Source organism: Myotis nattereri, assembly GCF_964212035.1.
Source record: "Myotis nattereri genome assembly, chromosome: 13".
Taxonomy (NCBI): domain Eukaryota; kingdom Metazoa; phylum Chordata; class Mammalia; order Chiroptera; family Vespertilionidae; genus Myotis; species Myotis nattereri.
The window spans coordinates 25,198,169-25,215,012 of NC_138088.1; the positions used below are offsets into that span (position 1 = coordinate 25,198,169).

At 49.8% G+C, this 16,844-nt stretch overlaps 3 protein-coding genes across 4 annotated transcripts in view; 2 read left to right on the top strand and 1 right to left on the bottom strand.

Annotated features, from left to right (window-relative positions):
* Positions 1–446: 446 nt before the first annotated feature.
* EGR2 (early growth response 2) lies at positions 447–6,995 on the top strand (the record flags this gene model as incomplete). Of its 2 annotated transcripts, XM_081104875.1 has the most annotated exons (3): positions 447–545; positions 3,090–3,195; positions 4,533–6,995. In XM_081104875.1, the coding sequence occupies 3 exons, from the start codon at positions 447–449 to the stop codon at positions 5,780–5,782; spliced, it is 1,455 nt and encodes a 484-aa protein (XP_080961001.1). In that variant the 3' UTR covers positions 5,783–6,995. The 2 variants fall into 2 exon arrangements, with proteins under 2 accessions (XP_080961001.1, XP_080961000.1); XM_081104874.1 differs by lacking the exon at positions 447–545 and having other exon boundaries at positions 3,030–3,195.
* A 3,961-nt stretch (positions 6,996–10,956) lies between these two features.
* Positions 10,957–13,406, bottom strand: ADO (2-aminoethanethiol dioxygenase; the record flags this gene model as incomplete). Its single annotated transcript, XM_081104885.1, has 1 exon — positions 10,957–13,406. One exon carries the CDS (start codon positions 13,404–13,406, stop codon positions 12,597–12,599), a length of 810 nt encoding a protein of 269 aa, XP_080961011.1. The 3' UTR covers positions 10,957–12,596.
* The window catches only part of RTKN2 (rhotekin 2), a 484,906-nt gene continuing 481,118 nt past the window's right edge, over positions 13,057–16,844 (top strand). Inside the window, exon 1 of the mRNA XM_081104877.1 lies at positions 13,057–13,145. The gene's annotated coding sequence lies outside the window, so the exon portion shown is untranslated. The remainder of the gene's footprint in view (positions 13,146–16,844) is intronic.

Consider the following 16,844-nt stretch of genomic DNA (forward strand, 5'->3'; position numbering starts at 1 on the left):
CCAGGCAAGCCCGCCTCTCCTCCTCGGGACTCCCTCCCCTCCCCCGTGTGACCCCCCACTCAGCCTCCTCCTTCCGGATGGGTAGCCGCCCCAAACCGCGCGGCTCCCCCTGGCCAGGGCCGCCCCCAGCCTGCGTCCTGCCCTGTGCGCCTAGCTCACCCGGCTTTCGGGGCGTCCAGGAGCTCCCCCTCGGGGCGGCGCTTGGTGGCCACCCGCGGGGCTGGCGGCAGCGCCCGTAGCGGGGCGGCCCCGGCGACTAGCCCGCCCGCCCGCCCACGTGCATGAAGAGGAGCGAAGCGCTAGCTGTCGCCGCGCCCGCGCGAGCCATCGGTGGGTGCCTCACCTCGGAGGCTGGCGGGGGCCGTAACCCGAACCCCGCTGCCACGACCCACATTTGCATAACTCGGTCACCCCCCCCCCCTCTTTTTGCGAACTCAGGGCTGGAGATGCGAGTCGGGCTCCCCTCCGAGGCGTCGTCTTGCCGGTGGTCAGCGCGGGGGCCGCGGGACCGGCCAGATCGAAGGCGGAACGGGCTGGCGCACGTGGTAAGAGCGTAGTTTTCTGTACTTACTTCTTTCTCTTATTTAGAAACGGGACTTGGCACGTTTTTTGCCAAGGGGAGGGGGGGTACCTATGAGGGTGCGATTTCCTTCCCTTTTCTTTATTTGTTTAAATCTCCTATTGGAAAAGAGCGCGCAGAACAAGCGAGAAACTTTTCCACATTCTCTCTGGGCGTTTGAAGGAAGGCATATGCCGGCCGCCGGAGGACAGTTTAAGCGGCGGGCGGGCAGGGAAACGGCGCTCAGTGGAGGCGCAGTGGCCGCTCCCGGCTCCCGGAGGCTCCGACCGACGCGGGGCCAGGCGGAGCGGGCTTCCTGCGGCCGCGGCAGGTGAGCGGCGGGAGAGCCGCCTGCAGCGCCCTTGTTCTTCCACGGCGTGGCGCCCTGGCTCTCGCCCGCCCGAGCCCCACGAGGCTGGTGCGGTCCCGGACCGGGGGCAGGAAAGGGCCGGGCCCTGGAGGCTGCCCCCGCGCTCCATCCCAGACCTTGGCCGCATTGGGGCGGGAAGGGGCCAGGCAGGCGGCGATGCGCCCGGCTTGGGCACTTGCGACCAGCCTCCCGCGGGGCCCGGAGCGCTCACGGTGCGGGCCGGGGTGCTCCGGCAGGTAGGAGCTGTGCGTGCAGCGAGCCAGAAACCCGCCGCTCTCTGGACCCCCGAAAAGTTTTTTTAAAAATTGCTTTGAGAACTAAACAGCAAGGTTTACACTGGGTCAGGTTTTTCTTTTCTTTTTATCTCAAAGAGAAACGCGTGTGGGTGATAGTGGCCCAAAACTGGCCTTGGGGATGCTGTTGGCTTTCAGGACGTCTCTGAGCTCACCCAGGACGAGGAAAAGGAATAATATGCCTTCTGTGTATTCAGGAGTAGGGTATGTGCCCACAGGGCGCACCCCCGGAGTGTCGGGGTCGGGGTCGGGTCGGGGGCTGCCGTGGCAGTGGTCCGTCCAGGCAGTAAGGTGAGGATGGGTGTCTGTCTTCGAAGGGCACTCTGCCCAGCAAGCAAGCCCGGGCTCCTGCTCTGCCGGCCGGGTACCCTATGGGCCAGGCTGGCGCACCGGCTCGCTGTCAACAGGGAGGTGTGTGGCATAAGGTGTGCAAGTGGGTGTGTGAAGAAGGCAGCGGGGGCGGGAGCGTGTGTATCGGAAGTGGAGCGTGTGTGAGAGTGAGAGTGAATGTGTGTGTGTCTGTGTGGCGGGGCAGGGTGAATGTCCAAGCCTCCATCTGGACGCCCCCACACAGCCGACCGCCCAGACGCGCCGGGAAGGGCGCCCGCTCCGCGCAGCAGCTGAAGGGGGGCGGGGAGAGCGCGGGCAGAGGAAGGGGGGTGGTCTCCGCCAGAGGATTTCTCTCCAAGCTCTTGGCAGTTATTCTGCGCCTCCTAGGGCTTACCCTCCCCCCTCACGCCCCCCCCCCGCCCCAAGGTGCCCAGAATACTTAAACAAACAAACAACCCAAAACCTGTTCCGTTTTCGCTCCAGTATAAATAGAACAGACTTTCCAAAAAAGCAATACCGCATTCACTCTTATCATCAGCTACTTCTTTCCACCAAGTAATTCAGAAAAAAGCAGTCAGCTTCCGTGAATGCATGAAGCTTTTTTTTTTTCTTCTTCTTCTTCTTCTTCGCTGCCTCCTTGTGCTTGCGGTTTTGAGCTGCCAAGAAAGTGAGTAGGGGTTTGACTGTAGTGTCTCGGCTTCGCTCGGTTTCTTTCCGAAGTTTAATTTTCCGGAATGGCTCCCAAACAAGGGCTGGGGAGGCGGAGCCGCCGGCACCGGATCTTCGCCTTTTTTGGAAAGTCCCGGAGAACCGGAATTCCTCCCCGCCCCGGGAGGCCGCGCCGCTGCCCGAACCCGCTCGCTCTCCCCTAGTGGCCTGAGTTGGACCCACCGCGCGCCCCCTCCCCGCCAGGCCCTCCGCCTCGCACCCGAGCTGCGGCTCCGGCCGCGCGCCCCCGACCCCCTAGGAGACCCGCGGGCTTCGAGTCGGGAGTCGCGAGCCCGGCGGAGCCCGCGCCGCCGAGCCCGTATGCAAATTAGCCATGTGACGCCAAAAGCCGCCTGGCCCAGCCCTTTTCCTCAGTCCATATATGGGCAGCGACGTCACGGGCATTGAGGACCTGCCCATAAATACTTAGAGCAACACTTTCCGTCTAACCGAGAGAGCAGCAATTGATTAATAGCTCGGCGAGGGGACACACTGTTATAATAACACTACACCAGCAACTCCTGGCTTCCCAGCCGGAACGCAGGAGAGAGTGGCGAATAGCCATTTTTCTTCTTTCTTAAAAAATACAGCAACTTGTTTGCTAGTTTTATTTCTACTGGATTTTCTTCTTCTTTTTTGGTGGTTGCTTTTAAGTGTGGAGGGCAAAAGGAGATACCAACCTAGGCTCAGTCCAACCCCTCTCCAAAAACGGCTTCTCTGGCACACCAGGTAGCGAGGGAGTTGGGTCTCCAGGTTGCGCGAGGAGCAAATGATGACCGCCAAGGCCTTAGACAAAATCCCAGTAACTCTCAGTGGTTTTGTGCACCAGCTGTCTGACAACATCTACCCGGTGGAGGACCTCGCCACGTCGGTGACTATCTTCCCCAATGCCGAACTGGGAGGCCCCTTTGACCAGATGAACGGAGTGGCCGGAGGTAAGTCGCGTGTTCCTTTCGCGGACCGGGACCCACGCAACTCGGGGGTTGTGGGTGGGGTGCGGTGCGTGTGCAGGACTTGGAGGAGAGGGGTTGGGGCGGGAGGTGGTCGGTGTTGACAGAGCTGTCTTTGAAGACGGGAATCGGGTGCAGGAGAAACCCATGGGAGTGGGGATCCGGAGGCTGGAGCGGGGCGCGCGGGCAGATGTACCGGGTCGCTAGCGAGCCGGCTTGCGCGCGCCGCGCGCGCCGAGTTCCCAGGGGGCTTAGGGGTGAGGGTAGGAGAGGTGCACCACCAGACTCTGGGACTCGTGCTGGCCAATCGGCCGGCGGCATCCCGGCCTCCCCTCGCCCGGGGTAGGGGCAAAATGACGAGAAAGTTCCGGGCTCTGGAGGAGAACTGCGCGTCTGGAGAGCCGAGCGGCGGCGAAGGTCCAGAGGAAAGCGCCCGCCGCTCGCTCCCAGGCGGAGCAGACCCGACCCGGGGAAAGTCTCGGAACGCGCTACCCGTGCGGCCTTAAGGAGCGCCCCCACCTGCGCGCCGCCCGCGAAGTTGAGGGGGTTGGCGAGGCTGGGAGGAGAGGGCGGAGGAGGAGGGCGGGACACGGCGGGAAGCGGCTCCCAGCGAGACACCCGCGGAGACACCCGTGCCACTGGCTTTCTTGGCGATGCGGAGAAAAGTGGTATCCCGCGGCCCCCGCGCCTTTCTCGAAGCCCCGCCACTGGCCTTGGGCTGGGCCGGGGACGTGCGGGTGTGGGGCAAGGTTGGAAGGGAAAGGAAAGCTATGAACTCCTTCCACCTCCGCGCCGGATTCCCTCCGGCAGCCTTCTGCAGAAGCGCAGCAGGAAAGGGAGGGAGGGAAGGCGCCAGAGATGGGGAGCAGCCGGGAAATCACGGACCCCTTTCTTGGGCTCCCCTCCAGGGCTTGCAACTTTGCGGCACTGGCTGGGATCTGTCGTCTGGGTGGTGTCTGCCCGGCGCCGCAGCCGTGGGATCCCCAAGCAAAGGAGAGGGAGAGGCGTTTCAGGCAGATGAGGACTTTTTAATGTTGTTGCTATTATTGGGTGTTTTTATTGTGGACTAGAGCCACAGATGGCTGTGTGTGTGTGTGTGTGTGTGGGGGGGGGGGGGGGGGGGGGTTGAGAGTAGGCCATCCTGCTTTCCTGGAGGTAGTTTGAGTCCCAGACTGTACTGACTGCCACAGTGGGTCTCTGGGTAGCAATTTCCCTACCCAACTCTAAAGTGCCAGGATCCTATGGACCCGTGTGAGCGGGGGTGAGAAGGGATTCTTGGCTGCGGTTCTCACCACTCCACCTCCATTCTTCCTTCTCCCCAGATGGCATGATCAACATTGACATGACTGGAGAGAAGAGGTCCTTGGATCTCCCATATCACAGCAGCTTTGCTCCCGTCTCGGCACCCCGAAACCAGACCTTCACTTACATGGGCAAGTTCTCCATTGACCCCCAGTACGCTGGTGCCAGTTGCTATCCAGAAGGCATCATCAATATTGTGAGTGCCGGCATCCTGCAAGGGGTCGCCTCCCCAGCTTCGACTACAGCCTCATCCAGCGTCACCTCTGCCTCCCCCAACCCACTGGCCACAGGACCCCTGGGTGTGTGCACCATGTCCCAGACCCAGCCTGACCTGGACCACCTCTACTCTCCGCCGCCGCCACCTCCTCCTTATTCTGGCTGCGCAGGAGAACTCTACCAGGACCCCTCAGCGTTCCTGTCCCCAAGCACCACCTCCACCTCCTCCTCTCTGGGCTACCCACCGCCTCCTTCCTACCCATCCCCCAAGCCGACCACGGACCCAGGTCTCTTCCCCATGATCCCAGACTACCCTGGATTTTTCCCATCGCAGTGCCAGAGAGACCTACACGGTACAGCTGGCCCAGACCGCAAGCCCTTTCCCTGTCCCCTGGACTCCCTGCGAGTCCCTCCTCCGCTCACTCCACTCTCCACTATCCGCAACTTTACTCTGGGGGGCCCCAGTGTTGGGGCCACAGGGCCAGGGGCCAGTGGAGGCAGCGAGGGACCCCGGCTGCCTGGCAGCAGCTCGGCCGCCGCCGCCGCTGCTGCCTATAACCCTCACCATCTGCCCCTGCGGCCCATTCTGAGGCCTCGCAAGTACCCCAACAGGCCTAGCAAGACGCCAGTGCACGAGAGGCCCTACCCGTGCCCAGCAGAAGGCTGTGACCGGCGCTTTTCCCGGTCCGACGAGCTGACGCGGCACATCCGCATCCATACGGGGCACAAGCCCTTCCAGTGTCGGATTTGCATGCGCAACTTCAGCCGCAGTGACCACCTCACCACCCACATCCGCACGCACACTGGCGAGAAGCCCTTTGCCTGTGACTACTGCGGCCGCAAGTTTGCCAGGAGTGATGAGAGGAAGCGCCACACCAAGATCCACCTGCGACAAAAGGAGCGCAAAAGCAGTGCTCCCTCGTCTGTACCCGCTGCGTCGACGGCTTCATGCCCTGGGGGCACGCAGGCTGGCATGCCCCTGTGCAGCAGCAACAGCAGCACTATTGGAGGAGGGTCCCTGGCCACTTGCTCCTCTAGGACCAGGACACCTTGAGACCAGACACACCAGCTTCTTGATGTCCCAGAGGCCCTCGGTCCACTGGAGCTGCACAACAAACACTACCACCCTCTCCTGCCCCTCTCTCCCTTCTTTGGGCAAAAGGGCCTTGGTGGAGCCCAGCACTGCCCCCTTTCCATTTAGAAGCAGGTCCTTCCTAAACGTTAGCCCACCTGAGTCTTTCTTTGGTGAGTTGACTATCACCCTAAGGTCATGGAGAGGTTCTGGCAGGAGGTTGGGTGGGGGCCCCTGGCCTAGAGGGCTGAGGCCTAACCCTGCTTTAAAGGGTTGTTTGGCTAGGTTTTGCTCCCCCTCTCTTATTTTGACCAATTACAGGTTTCTGACTCTGAATGTCAGAGTTGATCTGAGACGTTTTCTACAGTAGGTTGGGAGATGCTGATCCCCTTCAGGTGGGGGCAGCAAAGACAGAAGCAAAACTGACGTGCACTTTATGGCTTGGGATTGATTTGGGGGACGCTGTACAACGAGTAAAGCATGGTCTTTATGCTGCATTGTGTGGCCCTGGAACAGTGAATCCAAGTGTATCTAGTCCTCTCAACCCTTTAAGCAATATGTATTATAAACTCAGAGAACAGAAGTGCAATGTGACAGGAGGGACATAGCAATACCTGCTCCTTTTTGAGTTGTTTGAGAAACGTAAAGATTATTTTTACAGTGTATATCCACTCAGATTTTGTGTATTTTTGATGTGCACTGTTCTCCAAGTTCTGAACCTTTGGGAAAAAAAAAAGTAAAGCATTTATGATCTTTTGAAACGAGTCAGAGGTTAACTTATTTAAAAGGGGATGTACATATATTCTCTGAAACTAGGATGCATGCAATTGTGTTGGAAGTGTCCTTGGTGCCTTGTGTGATGTAGACAATGTTACAGGGTCTGCATGTAAATGGGTTGCCTTACTATGAAAAAAAAAAAAATCACTCCCTGGGTTTAGTATGGCTGTATATATCTGCCTATTAATATTTGGAATTTTTTTTTAGAAAGTATATTTTTGTATGCTCTGTTTTGTGACTTAAAAAAGTGTTACCTTTGTAGTCAAATTGCAGTTAAGAATGTAAATAATGTTGCTGAACTGACTTGTTTGGTTATTAGCTTTTAATAGTCGTGGAAACATAAATGATTTATTCTAACACAAAACCACTAACTGAGATAATGGATGGTTTATAACTATAGTGTAAATAAATACTTTTCAACAATATTTTTGCTTTAGAAATCATTTCTGAAAGATTTGCTGGTTGGGAATTTAATAGTCATACAGTGATTTTTAGTGCTTTGACCAAGCCAGGACATCCAAGTTTTCTTTGCTAGCCTTTCAACACCAGCCCTCTCACCCCAAAGCAATCTCCATTCATAATCAAACACTAGTGTTCAGGGGATTTCCCCATTACATTAGTGTAAAAGTAGGGAGGCGTTCTTTTGACTCATTGTTCCGTCCTCTATAACAGCCTATAGCTTCTCACCACTCCTGAGTGGGCTCCGGAAAATAAATACTTACAAACAAGTGCCCACTCAGAGACTGCACATTTGCAACTGCTTTCAGAACCCTGACCAGGGGCAGGAACTCAGACCACATGTGGCTTTGTGGAAAGTGTGGTGGCGTGGTCAAGCTGGGAATGACTTTCAGGTTCCTGGATTAGTCTCATGACCACAGAAAACTTTTTGAAAAGTACTATCACCTCTTCAGATCAAAAATGCATTCAGACACTGCTGATGACAGTGGTAATGGGTTGCCAAAGGAATTACCCCAGGACACATTTCTCCCTGGTTATCCCTATTGGGAAGATCATTAATCTGCCATAGGTTTGGTGGGTTTAGAGATTACCAAAATATCCGGCTCATTAGATAAGGTAGGTGTACACCAACCCTAAAATCTCAAAGACAATTTGGATTAAATAGGCAAATACTGTTCTCCATGGTACTGGATGATGGTTTGCAAGAGAACACTATGGGCTTCATTTTATGGCAAGCCTTTTGTAGTGATTATAAAATATAAAGCCACCCCCCCCCCCCACCAAAAAAAAAAAATTGTCTTTATGAAGTTATCTTTCTCTAAAATTGGGCCTAAATATTTAACTTCACCCACTGCTTCTGGATCCTTACACAAGTGTGACACAACACATTGGAGTGCCCACTATTCAGCTACACTGCCTGAAAACCCTGCCTTTTGTCCTGGCTAATAATTGATGGCCTGTACTTTAGCAGAGAGAGCAATAGCTACTCCCGGAAACTACTTTTTGCCCTTCCTAGCACTAGAATTTGAGTTCTAATATGTGGAAGTAATTAACCCTTTTATTTCTTCCCTGTCCAAATTTCAAAGATGTGCAATACCTCTTTCTATAACTACTAAACAGAAGTTTCTAAACTTCAGTGTCAGATTTCCTAGTGACTGGCGTTATTCTTAGATTCCTATTTCCTAGCTTGGCCAATATTATCATCCTTGTGTGGCCAATTTTGTTTAACACGTACAAAACTATGCCACATTTTGATAATTATGTTTTAAATGAAGACTTCCCTCCTACCAAAATTTCAATATATTAACATATAGCACACCTAAGTTTTATAAGATCTATGATTGCCTTGCCAAATTTTAATTTTAGAGCAACTTTAGTCAAGATAAAGTTTGCAAGACTAAAAGATTTTTTCTAAAAAAAGTAAGATGAAATACATCTTATGATAGTCAAATCGGTTACATAATCACTTTTACATTGACATGGGCTTGGTGAAGTGGAATAATATACCATAAAATGTTTTTTGAGTCAACGTTATGACTTTTACTCCTTGATTTCAACATGTTAGGTCAATCTTTAATCGAATTTTACTTTTGTCTCAACACATTCAGTAATTCTCACAGGTATCTCATTTTTTTTTTTTTTTGCTCAAGAAATAAAGTATATAAAGCTAAGTTGGTTCCTTCTTATTGCTTTATTGAATAATATTATTGATGCTTCAGCTGCTACTAGAATTCTTGTTAAAAATAAACTTCTGGAGAGTAATTCCTTAAAGATCATAATACACTCGAGATAGTTCAGTAAACATTAAAAATAGATCTATTAAACCTAAATAAGGTTTTCAATTATTAATAAACAAGCCTATTTAATTTCAATATCCTAACTGCTAATTAAATTAAGGCACACTGTTAGGTATATATTAAAAATGACTGTAGTGCTATTTTAACAGTTCAATACAATGTGTATGTGTGTGTGAGAAAGAATGGTCAGCATCATCACAAGTGCCTAAAGTGCCTTCGCTCTAAACAAACAAATTTTACAGTAAAAGGAAAGGCAAGAAAATATTTAAATCCAAAGATTCTTTCCTTTGTGGATGAAAATATTTTTGTTTTCTTGCAGAAGTTTATTTTTCCTTAAGTTAAATAGAAAACATATTTTCTGTTGCAGCAAAATAGTATGATTAAACATTAAATAGTTGCAGATTATGTTTTCAATCAACTGTTTCAAAGCACACTCTCAAGGAAATAAACTTTAGAATCTGCAGGCCATCAGTTGTTGGTACATCATCTTACAGTATAGACCATGAACCTTTAACAGCTAGTAAAAATGTAGTCATTTGTAGCAAGTAATACTTTCCTTCTCTATTTTGCAATAATCAAGTAAGATTTACCTATAAACAATTTCAAACATGCCTTTATTTTCCATAAGTACACTGATTTTAATCCAGAAATGTAAATATCTCTGGATCTGAAGATTCAGTCTTTATATGGGGCTTAACAAATGATTTCCCTCTTTGATAGTAGATGCCTCATTGCACTAAAGGGATCAGAGGTCCCGAGTTCAGACTAAGAGAGTTACATGAGTGTTACTACCCGCATGTTAGAGTTCAATAGCAATGGGCAGAGCCCTGGATTAGAGATATATTGCTTCTTTATCAAGCTGTAGAGCCATGGCACAAGATTCAAAGTCATTTAGAAAAGATGAGTGATGACAGAGTCCTCCTGGGATGCCAAGATTGAGGTACCTACAAGTGGATAATGCAAAAGGAGGAATAAAAGGTGGGAACTTTGGGAGAAGTTAAGGGATTAATGTTAAAAGGTCGGAGACCCACTCCTGCTGACAAACACATAGTACTTTAAAAACAGGCTCACCATTTTCATTAATAAACAGCAACTGGTATAAACAATCCATGCAAATCAGGCTTAATAAAAAAATCAATTCTCATAAAGTAGTAGGTAGATAATACTCTCCATTGATATAAGTGGCCATTGATATAACCAGAAAATTAAAAAGCTTTAGAAGTATTAGACAGACAACTTCTTACTCATGAGAGGCAATTATTGAATGTTATGCAACAGAAAAGTTAAGTGACTAGTATCGTTGTGCTCATTAGTCTTTGTAGGTAAGACAACTTTTTCCCACCGTAGTTAATAAAACAGTCTATATTGCAGGAATACATGGAAACACAATAGCAGCACATGAAGTCACTTATGACTAACAGTTTATGCAGAAAAGTGCTTTTCTGCACATTTATCTTAGTAATAAGAATAGTCTTTTCTTAGTGGCTCATTAAAACAGGTCACATTTTGTGTTCACCATTAATTTATTCAGAATTTATTAGTGAACCAAAAGTTTCACTGTTCCTCTTGAACTAAATTAGAGATAACATATTGCTGTTCTGACCTGCAACAATTTCAGTTATTCTTTTATGAAAAGCACCTTAGTTTTTTTTCATTCAACTTGCTTGTACTTGAGAACTTTAAAACTTTTCATAATGAAATTTGGAAAATCTTTTCTCCTTTAATATTGTGCTATTGCCAGAATGGTTAATTTAATGTCCTCCAGGTTATATTATAACATACACATTACTATCCACAATCTTAATAAGTTAATCTTAACTTTTTGCTACAATATAATTCAAAACAGGTAAGTATGTGATTGTTAACCAAACACATTCATACTGTGCTATGAAAAATACCCATTTGGTAAAGTTTTCTAAGAAAATCGTTTCCATATCTAGAACTTATTTTCAAACTGAATGCATAAAGAACTGCTTCAAACGGCTCCCAAGTTATATTGAATGTGAAGCTACCATAAACAATGTTAGTAACTCTGGAGAATATTCTTGGTGTTATGCCTGTGTCAGGATTTATAACATAGTGGCATGTCGCTTTGAGTAAACATCTTTATTTTTTTTTGTATATAATAGTAATTCATTAAGAATTTTGCTTTTTCATTCTATCTAAAAAATTGGGAACAAATATTCCTTCATTCTGGGCCTCTGCAACCCAGTGCGCATGAAAAGGCAAAGGCACATGCTGCTTTCCTCCAGGGCCCACACTTTCCACCAATAGCAAACCTCCCTTTATTACAGATATTAGAACTGGACTGCCACATGGGCAAGTCAATCAAGAGGGCTTAGACGACAGCTGGGCAAATTTTAATGTGTTTATTTCTACAATTTGTTATTGAAAGTTTGTGAAAAAAGGAATCCTATTAATAGTAATAAGGGGGGAACAATAGTGCTTCATGGCCGGAAGCAAACGGTGTCAATGTGTTTGTAAACAAGGTCAAGTTGCTCAAGACTATTAAAAGGACAAACATAAAACTAGTTACAGATAGCACAACTGTTCAAGAGGCTGGGAGTGGGGGTTTTTGGTTCCCTAAAATGGCCAGCAGAATAATTAATTCTCAATTGCGGAGCCTGGGTCGCCAGTGCCTTCTCGCTCTCCCTATAGAAAACCACACCAGATGAAGCAAGTGCTGGCTCTCTCCTGCTAGAGGGACAGGGTTCTGAGAACAGGGCCACCAACAAACACCACAGCTGGAACCACCAGCTCTCTGGAACATTAGGTGTGAGAGAATTTGAAACAGTTAACATTTTCCTCTACTTTTGCAGGAAAATACCGGAAGTAAAGAGGGACATGGAGTTCAACAGCTGGTCAGGGGTGTTTTACATTCAGTTGTTTGGAAGCATACTGATTCAGTGCCTCTGAATCCTCTGGATAGAAAATACAGCATTACCCCACCACCTCTTATACTATGACAAAAAAAAAGTCACTTGAGGGTAATATAGTTTTTACATTAAAGGTGAATCTGCAACAAGAAATCTGCTCAACTCACAGATCTGGGGACTCACAGGGAAGATACGCTCTATGTGACAATTTGTCACTGAGAAATGCAGGTGTGAATTTCTTAGTGGATGCTGCCCGAGTAAACCAGATGTGGCTACTGGGCAAGGGGAGGAAAGAAAATCTTGTCCTCTACATGCATAGTTATGTCCTGGGGATGATCCCCCAACTCTGGAAAACGGATTTAATTTTTGCAACGAATGAATCAGGCAGGGCAGCTCACTTAAAAAGTAGCTCATCTCTCTAAAACCTAGTTTTTGACCAGTGACTTGAACTAAAAACAATTCAAACCGCTGGGTCATGCAGCCAATAAGTTAAAACTATAACAAGGAGCCAAGGACCTAAGTGGAAAACAAGCCCTATTTACCCAAGGCGAAGGCCATGGGGGGAGAAAACCTTTCGGTGTATCTTGTATAGAATGGGAACAAAGGAAGAATATTTTCATTATGGCTTTAGGATGGAAGCGCTTCCGATAGTCCCCTGCTCCCCTCCCCCCAAATCAAAACCCTGGTGGCAGCGACAAAGCCAGGAAACAACCTAGCCTCCCCCGCCCCCATAACCGTGCCCGGTGGCTGCGGTCCAGTCGCTGCCCGCGCTTCCCAAGGCTCCCGAGGAAGCACACCAGCCCACTCCAGTAGATCCAATGCCCAGGTGGCCGGGGGTAGGGAGAGAGCCCTTGCGGTGGGGGTGCTGGCAGCCAGGCGCCTGCGGCTTCAAGGGACGACCTTGGGACCTGGATAGGGCTCCCCCTCGCACCAGAAGTCATCGGCCTGCGGGGTCTCCAGGAGCCACACCTCTCGGGGCAGGTCGCAGGTCGATCCGGAGGCCTCCTTGGCCCGGACGGGTTCCAGCACCCGGTAATAGTGGCAGTCCCGGCCGTCGTCGGGGTCGTAGGGCGGGGCCAGAATGTCCAGGAAGGCAGCGGGCCCGTCCACAGCATCGATCTGGTGCAGGTTGTCCCGGTGCGGCGTGAGGATGCAGGGGCCGCTGGCCTCGGTGTACTCGGCCCGCGAGCGTAGCACTCCCGGCCGGACGGCGTCCCGCTCGCGGGGCTGCAGCGGCGGCTCGAACTGCTGCTCCGGCGGCGGGGCCCGCGGTCGCTGCCCGCCCGCCTCCAGCTTGTCCATGCAGCTGATGCGCACGGTGCCGTAGAGCACCTTGAGCATGCCGTGCATGCCCGGGTGGTCGTGCAGCGGGATGGACGTGCCGCTCTTGAGCAGGAACACGCCGAGGCTGAAGCCGTCCGTCTCGTAGATGTGCATGTAGGTAACGGGTGGCAGGTTGGGTGGCAGCGGCTGCAGCGTGGCCTTGCGCGGGGCGATATTCAGGTCCTCTGCGCGGACCTGGGTCAGCAGGCTCTTCAGCTGGCTCAGGTTCTCCGGGAAGCCCGGCGGCGCCGGCGCCTCGGGGCCTGGCACCGCGCCGCGGTCGGAAGCGCTGCGGCCGCCCCCGCGGCCTCGGAAGGTGAGGCACGCCTGGCGGGCGATCCGCTGGATCAGGGAGGCCATGTTGTCTCGGGGCATGCCCGGCGGTTCCTCCGAGCGCCGAGGACGGCCCCCTCCTTTCCTCCGCCCCTTGCGGTCACCTGCGGCCGCCACGGCTGCGCGCACTCCGGGCGGGAGGCCCCGCAACCACCGGCTCGTGGGGCGCGGGGCACGGCGGCCGCTAACCTCGGCAGCCACGCGCTGGCAACGGTCGGGCGCTCCGGTCTCACGCCCCCTCCGAGCGCGCACGCGCCCGGCCCATGCCCGGCACTCGCGATCCAGGGGCAGGTACCGGCCTGGCCGACCGTGGCGGGCTGTGCCTTACGCCCGAAGCTCCATTGATGCGGCCCGTACCTATGATGGTGGACAGGCGCTTCGAGCGCCTTGCACAGCATGCTGGGACTTGTAGTTCGATAGGCCGCATGGGCTCCGAGGGAGTTCCTCTGTCAGCTGGGAAGAGGGAGGATTAGATGTGTGGGTCACAAAGCGACCTTCCTTACAGTTCCAAGGTGTTTTGAGTATATTTGAAAAAAAGGCGAATTGGGCACAAGAGAAGTGGCCAGTTAACTACAACTCCCGGCAGCCCCTCCAGCTGGGGTCAGTGACGCACTTCCGGCAGGTGGCTTGCAGCTTGGTGGCAGCTCTTTGGCCATCGAGGAACAGGCCCAGGGGGTCGATAGCCTTTTGACGCCGCTCCGGCTTGGTCAGCCATCCAGCGTCACTTTTCTCTGGCCTCACTCCTGGGCAGGAAGCCTCTGGGTTAACTTTGGCACCTCGTGGCCTCCTAGGCAGCACTGCGGGCTACGGGAATGAGGGGAGGGCACTTTACTAATTTTTTAAGTTTCTTAGGAGATGAGAGGGTCGAGGCCGCCCCTGGTGGTCACAGTGACTACTCTGCACAGCTGTCCCCAGCTGTTGTTTGCATCTGTCTGATGACGGTCCTCTTCTGGTTACAGAGCACAGTCTTTTGTTTTTTTGCTGGGACCCAAGAGGCCATTTGCTGTGGTCACGGATTCTGTACACAAATGTTGATCAAACCCTGATTTGCCGAAGAAGCACCTAGTTTTGGTGGGGCGGGGGTGAGGGAGGCAGCTTTAAAAAATACAGATTGCTGGTCGCCGTACAGAGATTAACGCATGGTTATGATGCCTCCTGTGAGAATCAGGCAAGCTCTTTGGACTTCCAGAGTTAAACATAGGCTTCTTGTTCATTTTGTAATCGGAGTGGTTCAGTCAATCCTTTTCAGTTAAAAACGGCATGCTTTTTGGGAGCTATGCCATCTAAATAATGAACACTCAGGATATGCTAGCACCGTGTTAAGTGCATTTCCTTATGGATGTTATACTGTTTAATCCTCACAGCAAGCACTGTTATTCCAAGTTTGCATATGTGGATAAGTTGCAGCACAAAAACAGCAGAGCATACAGTTTTACCAAAACCAGTAGCATGAATTGGTGTTAAAAGCACCCACTGTGGAGGATATTGTTTTTCTATCTTACAGTGCTACTTTATGTCTTTAGGCAGGCCCTACCCTTTTAGATCTTCATTTATTCACTTGTAGAATGCCGGGGTTAGTCGTTCTAAGCCCTGGTTATTTATCAGAAGCCCATGGGGAGCTTTATAAAAGTAATATTTGGGCCCTGCTAGTGTAGCTCAGTGGTTGAGCATAGACCTGTGAACCAGGAGGCCACAGTTGGATTCCCCGTGAGGGCACGTGCCCAGGTTGTGGGCTCCATCCCCAGTGGGGGGGGAGGGGGGCTTGCAGGAGGCAGCTGATAAATGATTCTCTCTCATCATTGATATTTCTATCTCTCTTTACCTCTCCCTTCCTCTGTGAAATCAATATATATATATATATATATATATATATATATATATATATATATATATATATATAAAGTGAAGATTTGGGATCACATCCCAGGGATTCTGATTCAGAACTGGAGTGAACCTAGAATTTTTATTTTTAAGCTGTTCCCCAAATGATTCTTGATTATCAGCCTAGAACCAATATTAGATCTTTACTTAGTGAATCAGTTCATAATATTTGGTGATTTTGATTGACAGGGTGACTATTTGTTTTAGAAAAGGACTTGTGAGATTAATTCATTTTCAGAGGTTGCCATGCCATTTTTAAGGTATTTAAACGTATTGTCAAAATTCACCATGTAATGAAATCCCAGGCAATCTTTTTCTAAAAAGTGAGGAATATTTAAGAGAAAGATCTCCTCCCTTCATTTACAAATCTGGACTTTTATTTATTGGTTTTACTTCTGTAATTAGCGGAGTTAGAGACTCCATAGAATACGGACCTTAGTAACATACAGGTGTGTTTGATTTCTGAAGCTGTCCCATCTTAATAGTTGCCTGTACTTGTTTAACTGAAACTCATCTATTAAAATGGGATGATATGATATATGTGTAAAACACTGATAATAGCGTGCAGAACATTGTACTTGTCCTATGATAGTAGCTATTATTATAGTTTAAAAATGGTTAAAAGCTGTAAAGACCTACGAATTCAAATAATGTTCAGCAAGAATTAAAATGGAGGTTGACTTATCTTGAGAATCAGTTTCAAGGTAGAGATAAAAAAAGATTTTTATTGGTTAAACCCTCTTCCTGATAATACCATCCCTCAGGCCTTTGCTATTCCTTGTTCAGCCCAAGAGTGCAAAGTTTCCAAAGACTTCCTGTATCAGAATCACCTGGGGGTGTTTGTTGAAAGTGCAGATTCCCAGATCATGTGGAAACCTACTGCATCTGAATCTTTTGCATGTTAAAGTTTTTAAGAACTGCTGAGTATTCAGAGGGCATGTGGTTCTTTGTTTTGGGACACAGACAGGCTATCTCCATAGTTCCTTTGGATGCTGCCCTTCAGAGCTGCACTAATGGATGAGATCACTTCTAAGGGCCTTGCCCTTAAGAACTTTACTTGGCCTTCTGTCCCACCACCAGTAGCATAGGCTGAGTGGGTTTCTATTACCATTAACATCTTTCTTATTATGCTTCTTATTTTGTTTTCTTCAGTGTTGCAATAAGCAGAATGGAGATCAAAAGAAATCAAAACAGTGAACAGACCAAAGAGAAGTAATAGTGAACAAGTGTGTGTGTGTATTTGGGGGGAGGGGTGTGTGTGGAAGCTTTTACACAGTACAAATAAATGAAGAACATAACTTCAGACAGTAGTAAATTTATGAAAACAAGATAGGATAGGATGGTGGTGGTGTGTGTGTAGTGTTACTTTAAATTGGGTTGTCAGGGATGACATTTGAGCTGCTCCTGAATATTAAGGAGTCAACTATGGAAATATCGGAAGCCATATCTGGAAGCAGTCCTAGGGTTGTTAAAAAGAGTGACCTAGGGGGTCACCACAACATGATTTTAACCAGGTGCAAAGGAGCTTGGTATAATTGGGGACCAGAATGAAGGCCTATTAGAGTACATAGTGAGTTCTGGGAGGGAGATAAAGTTGGG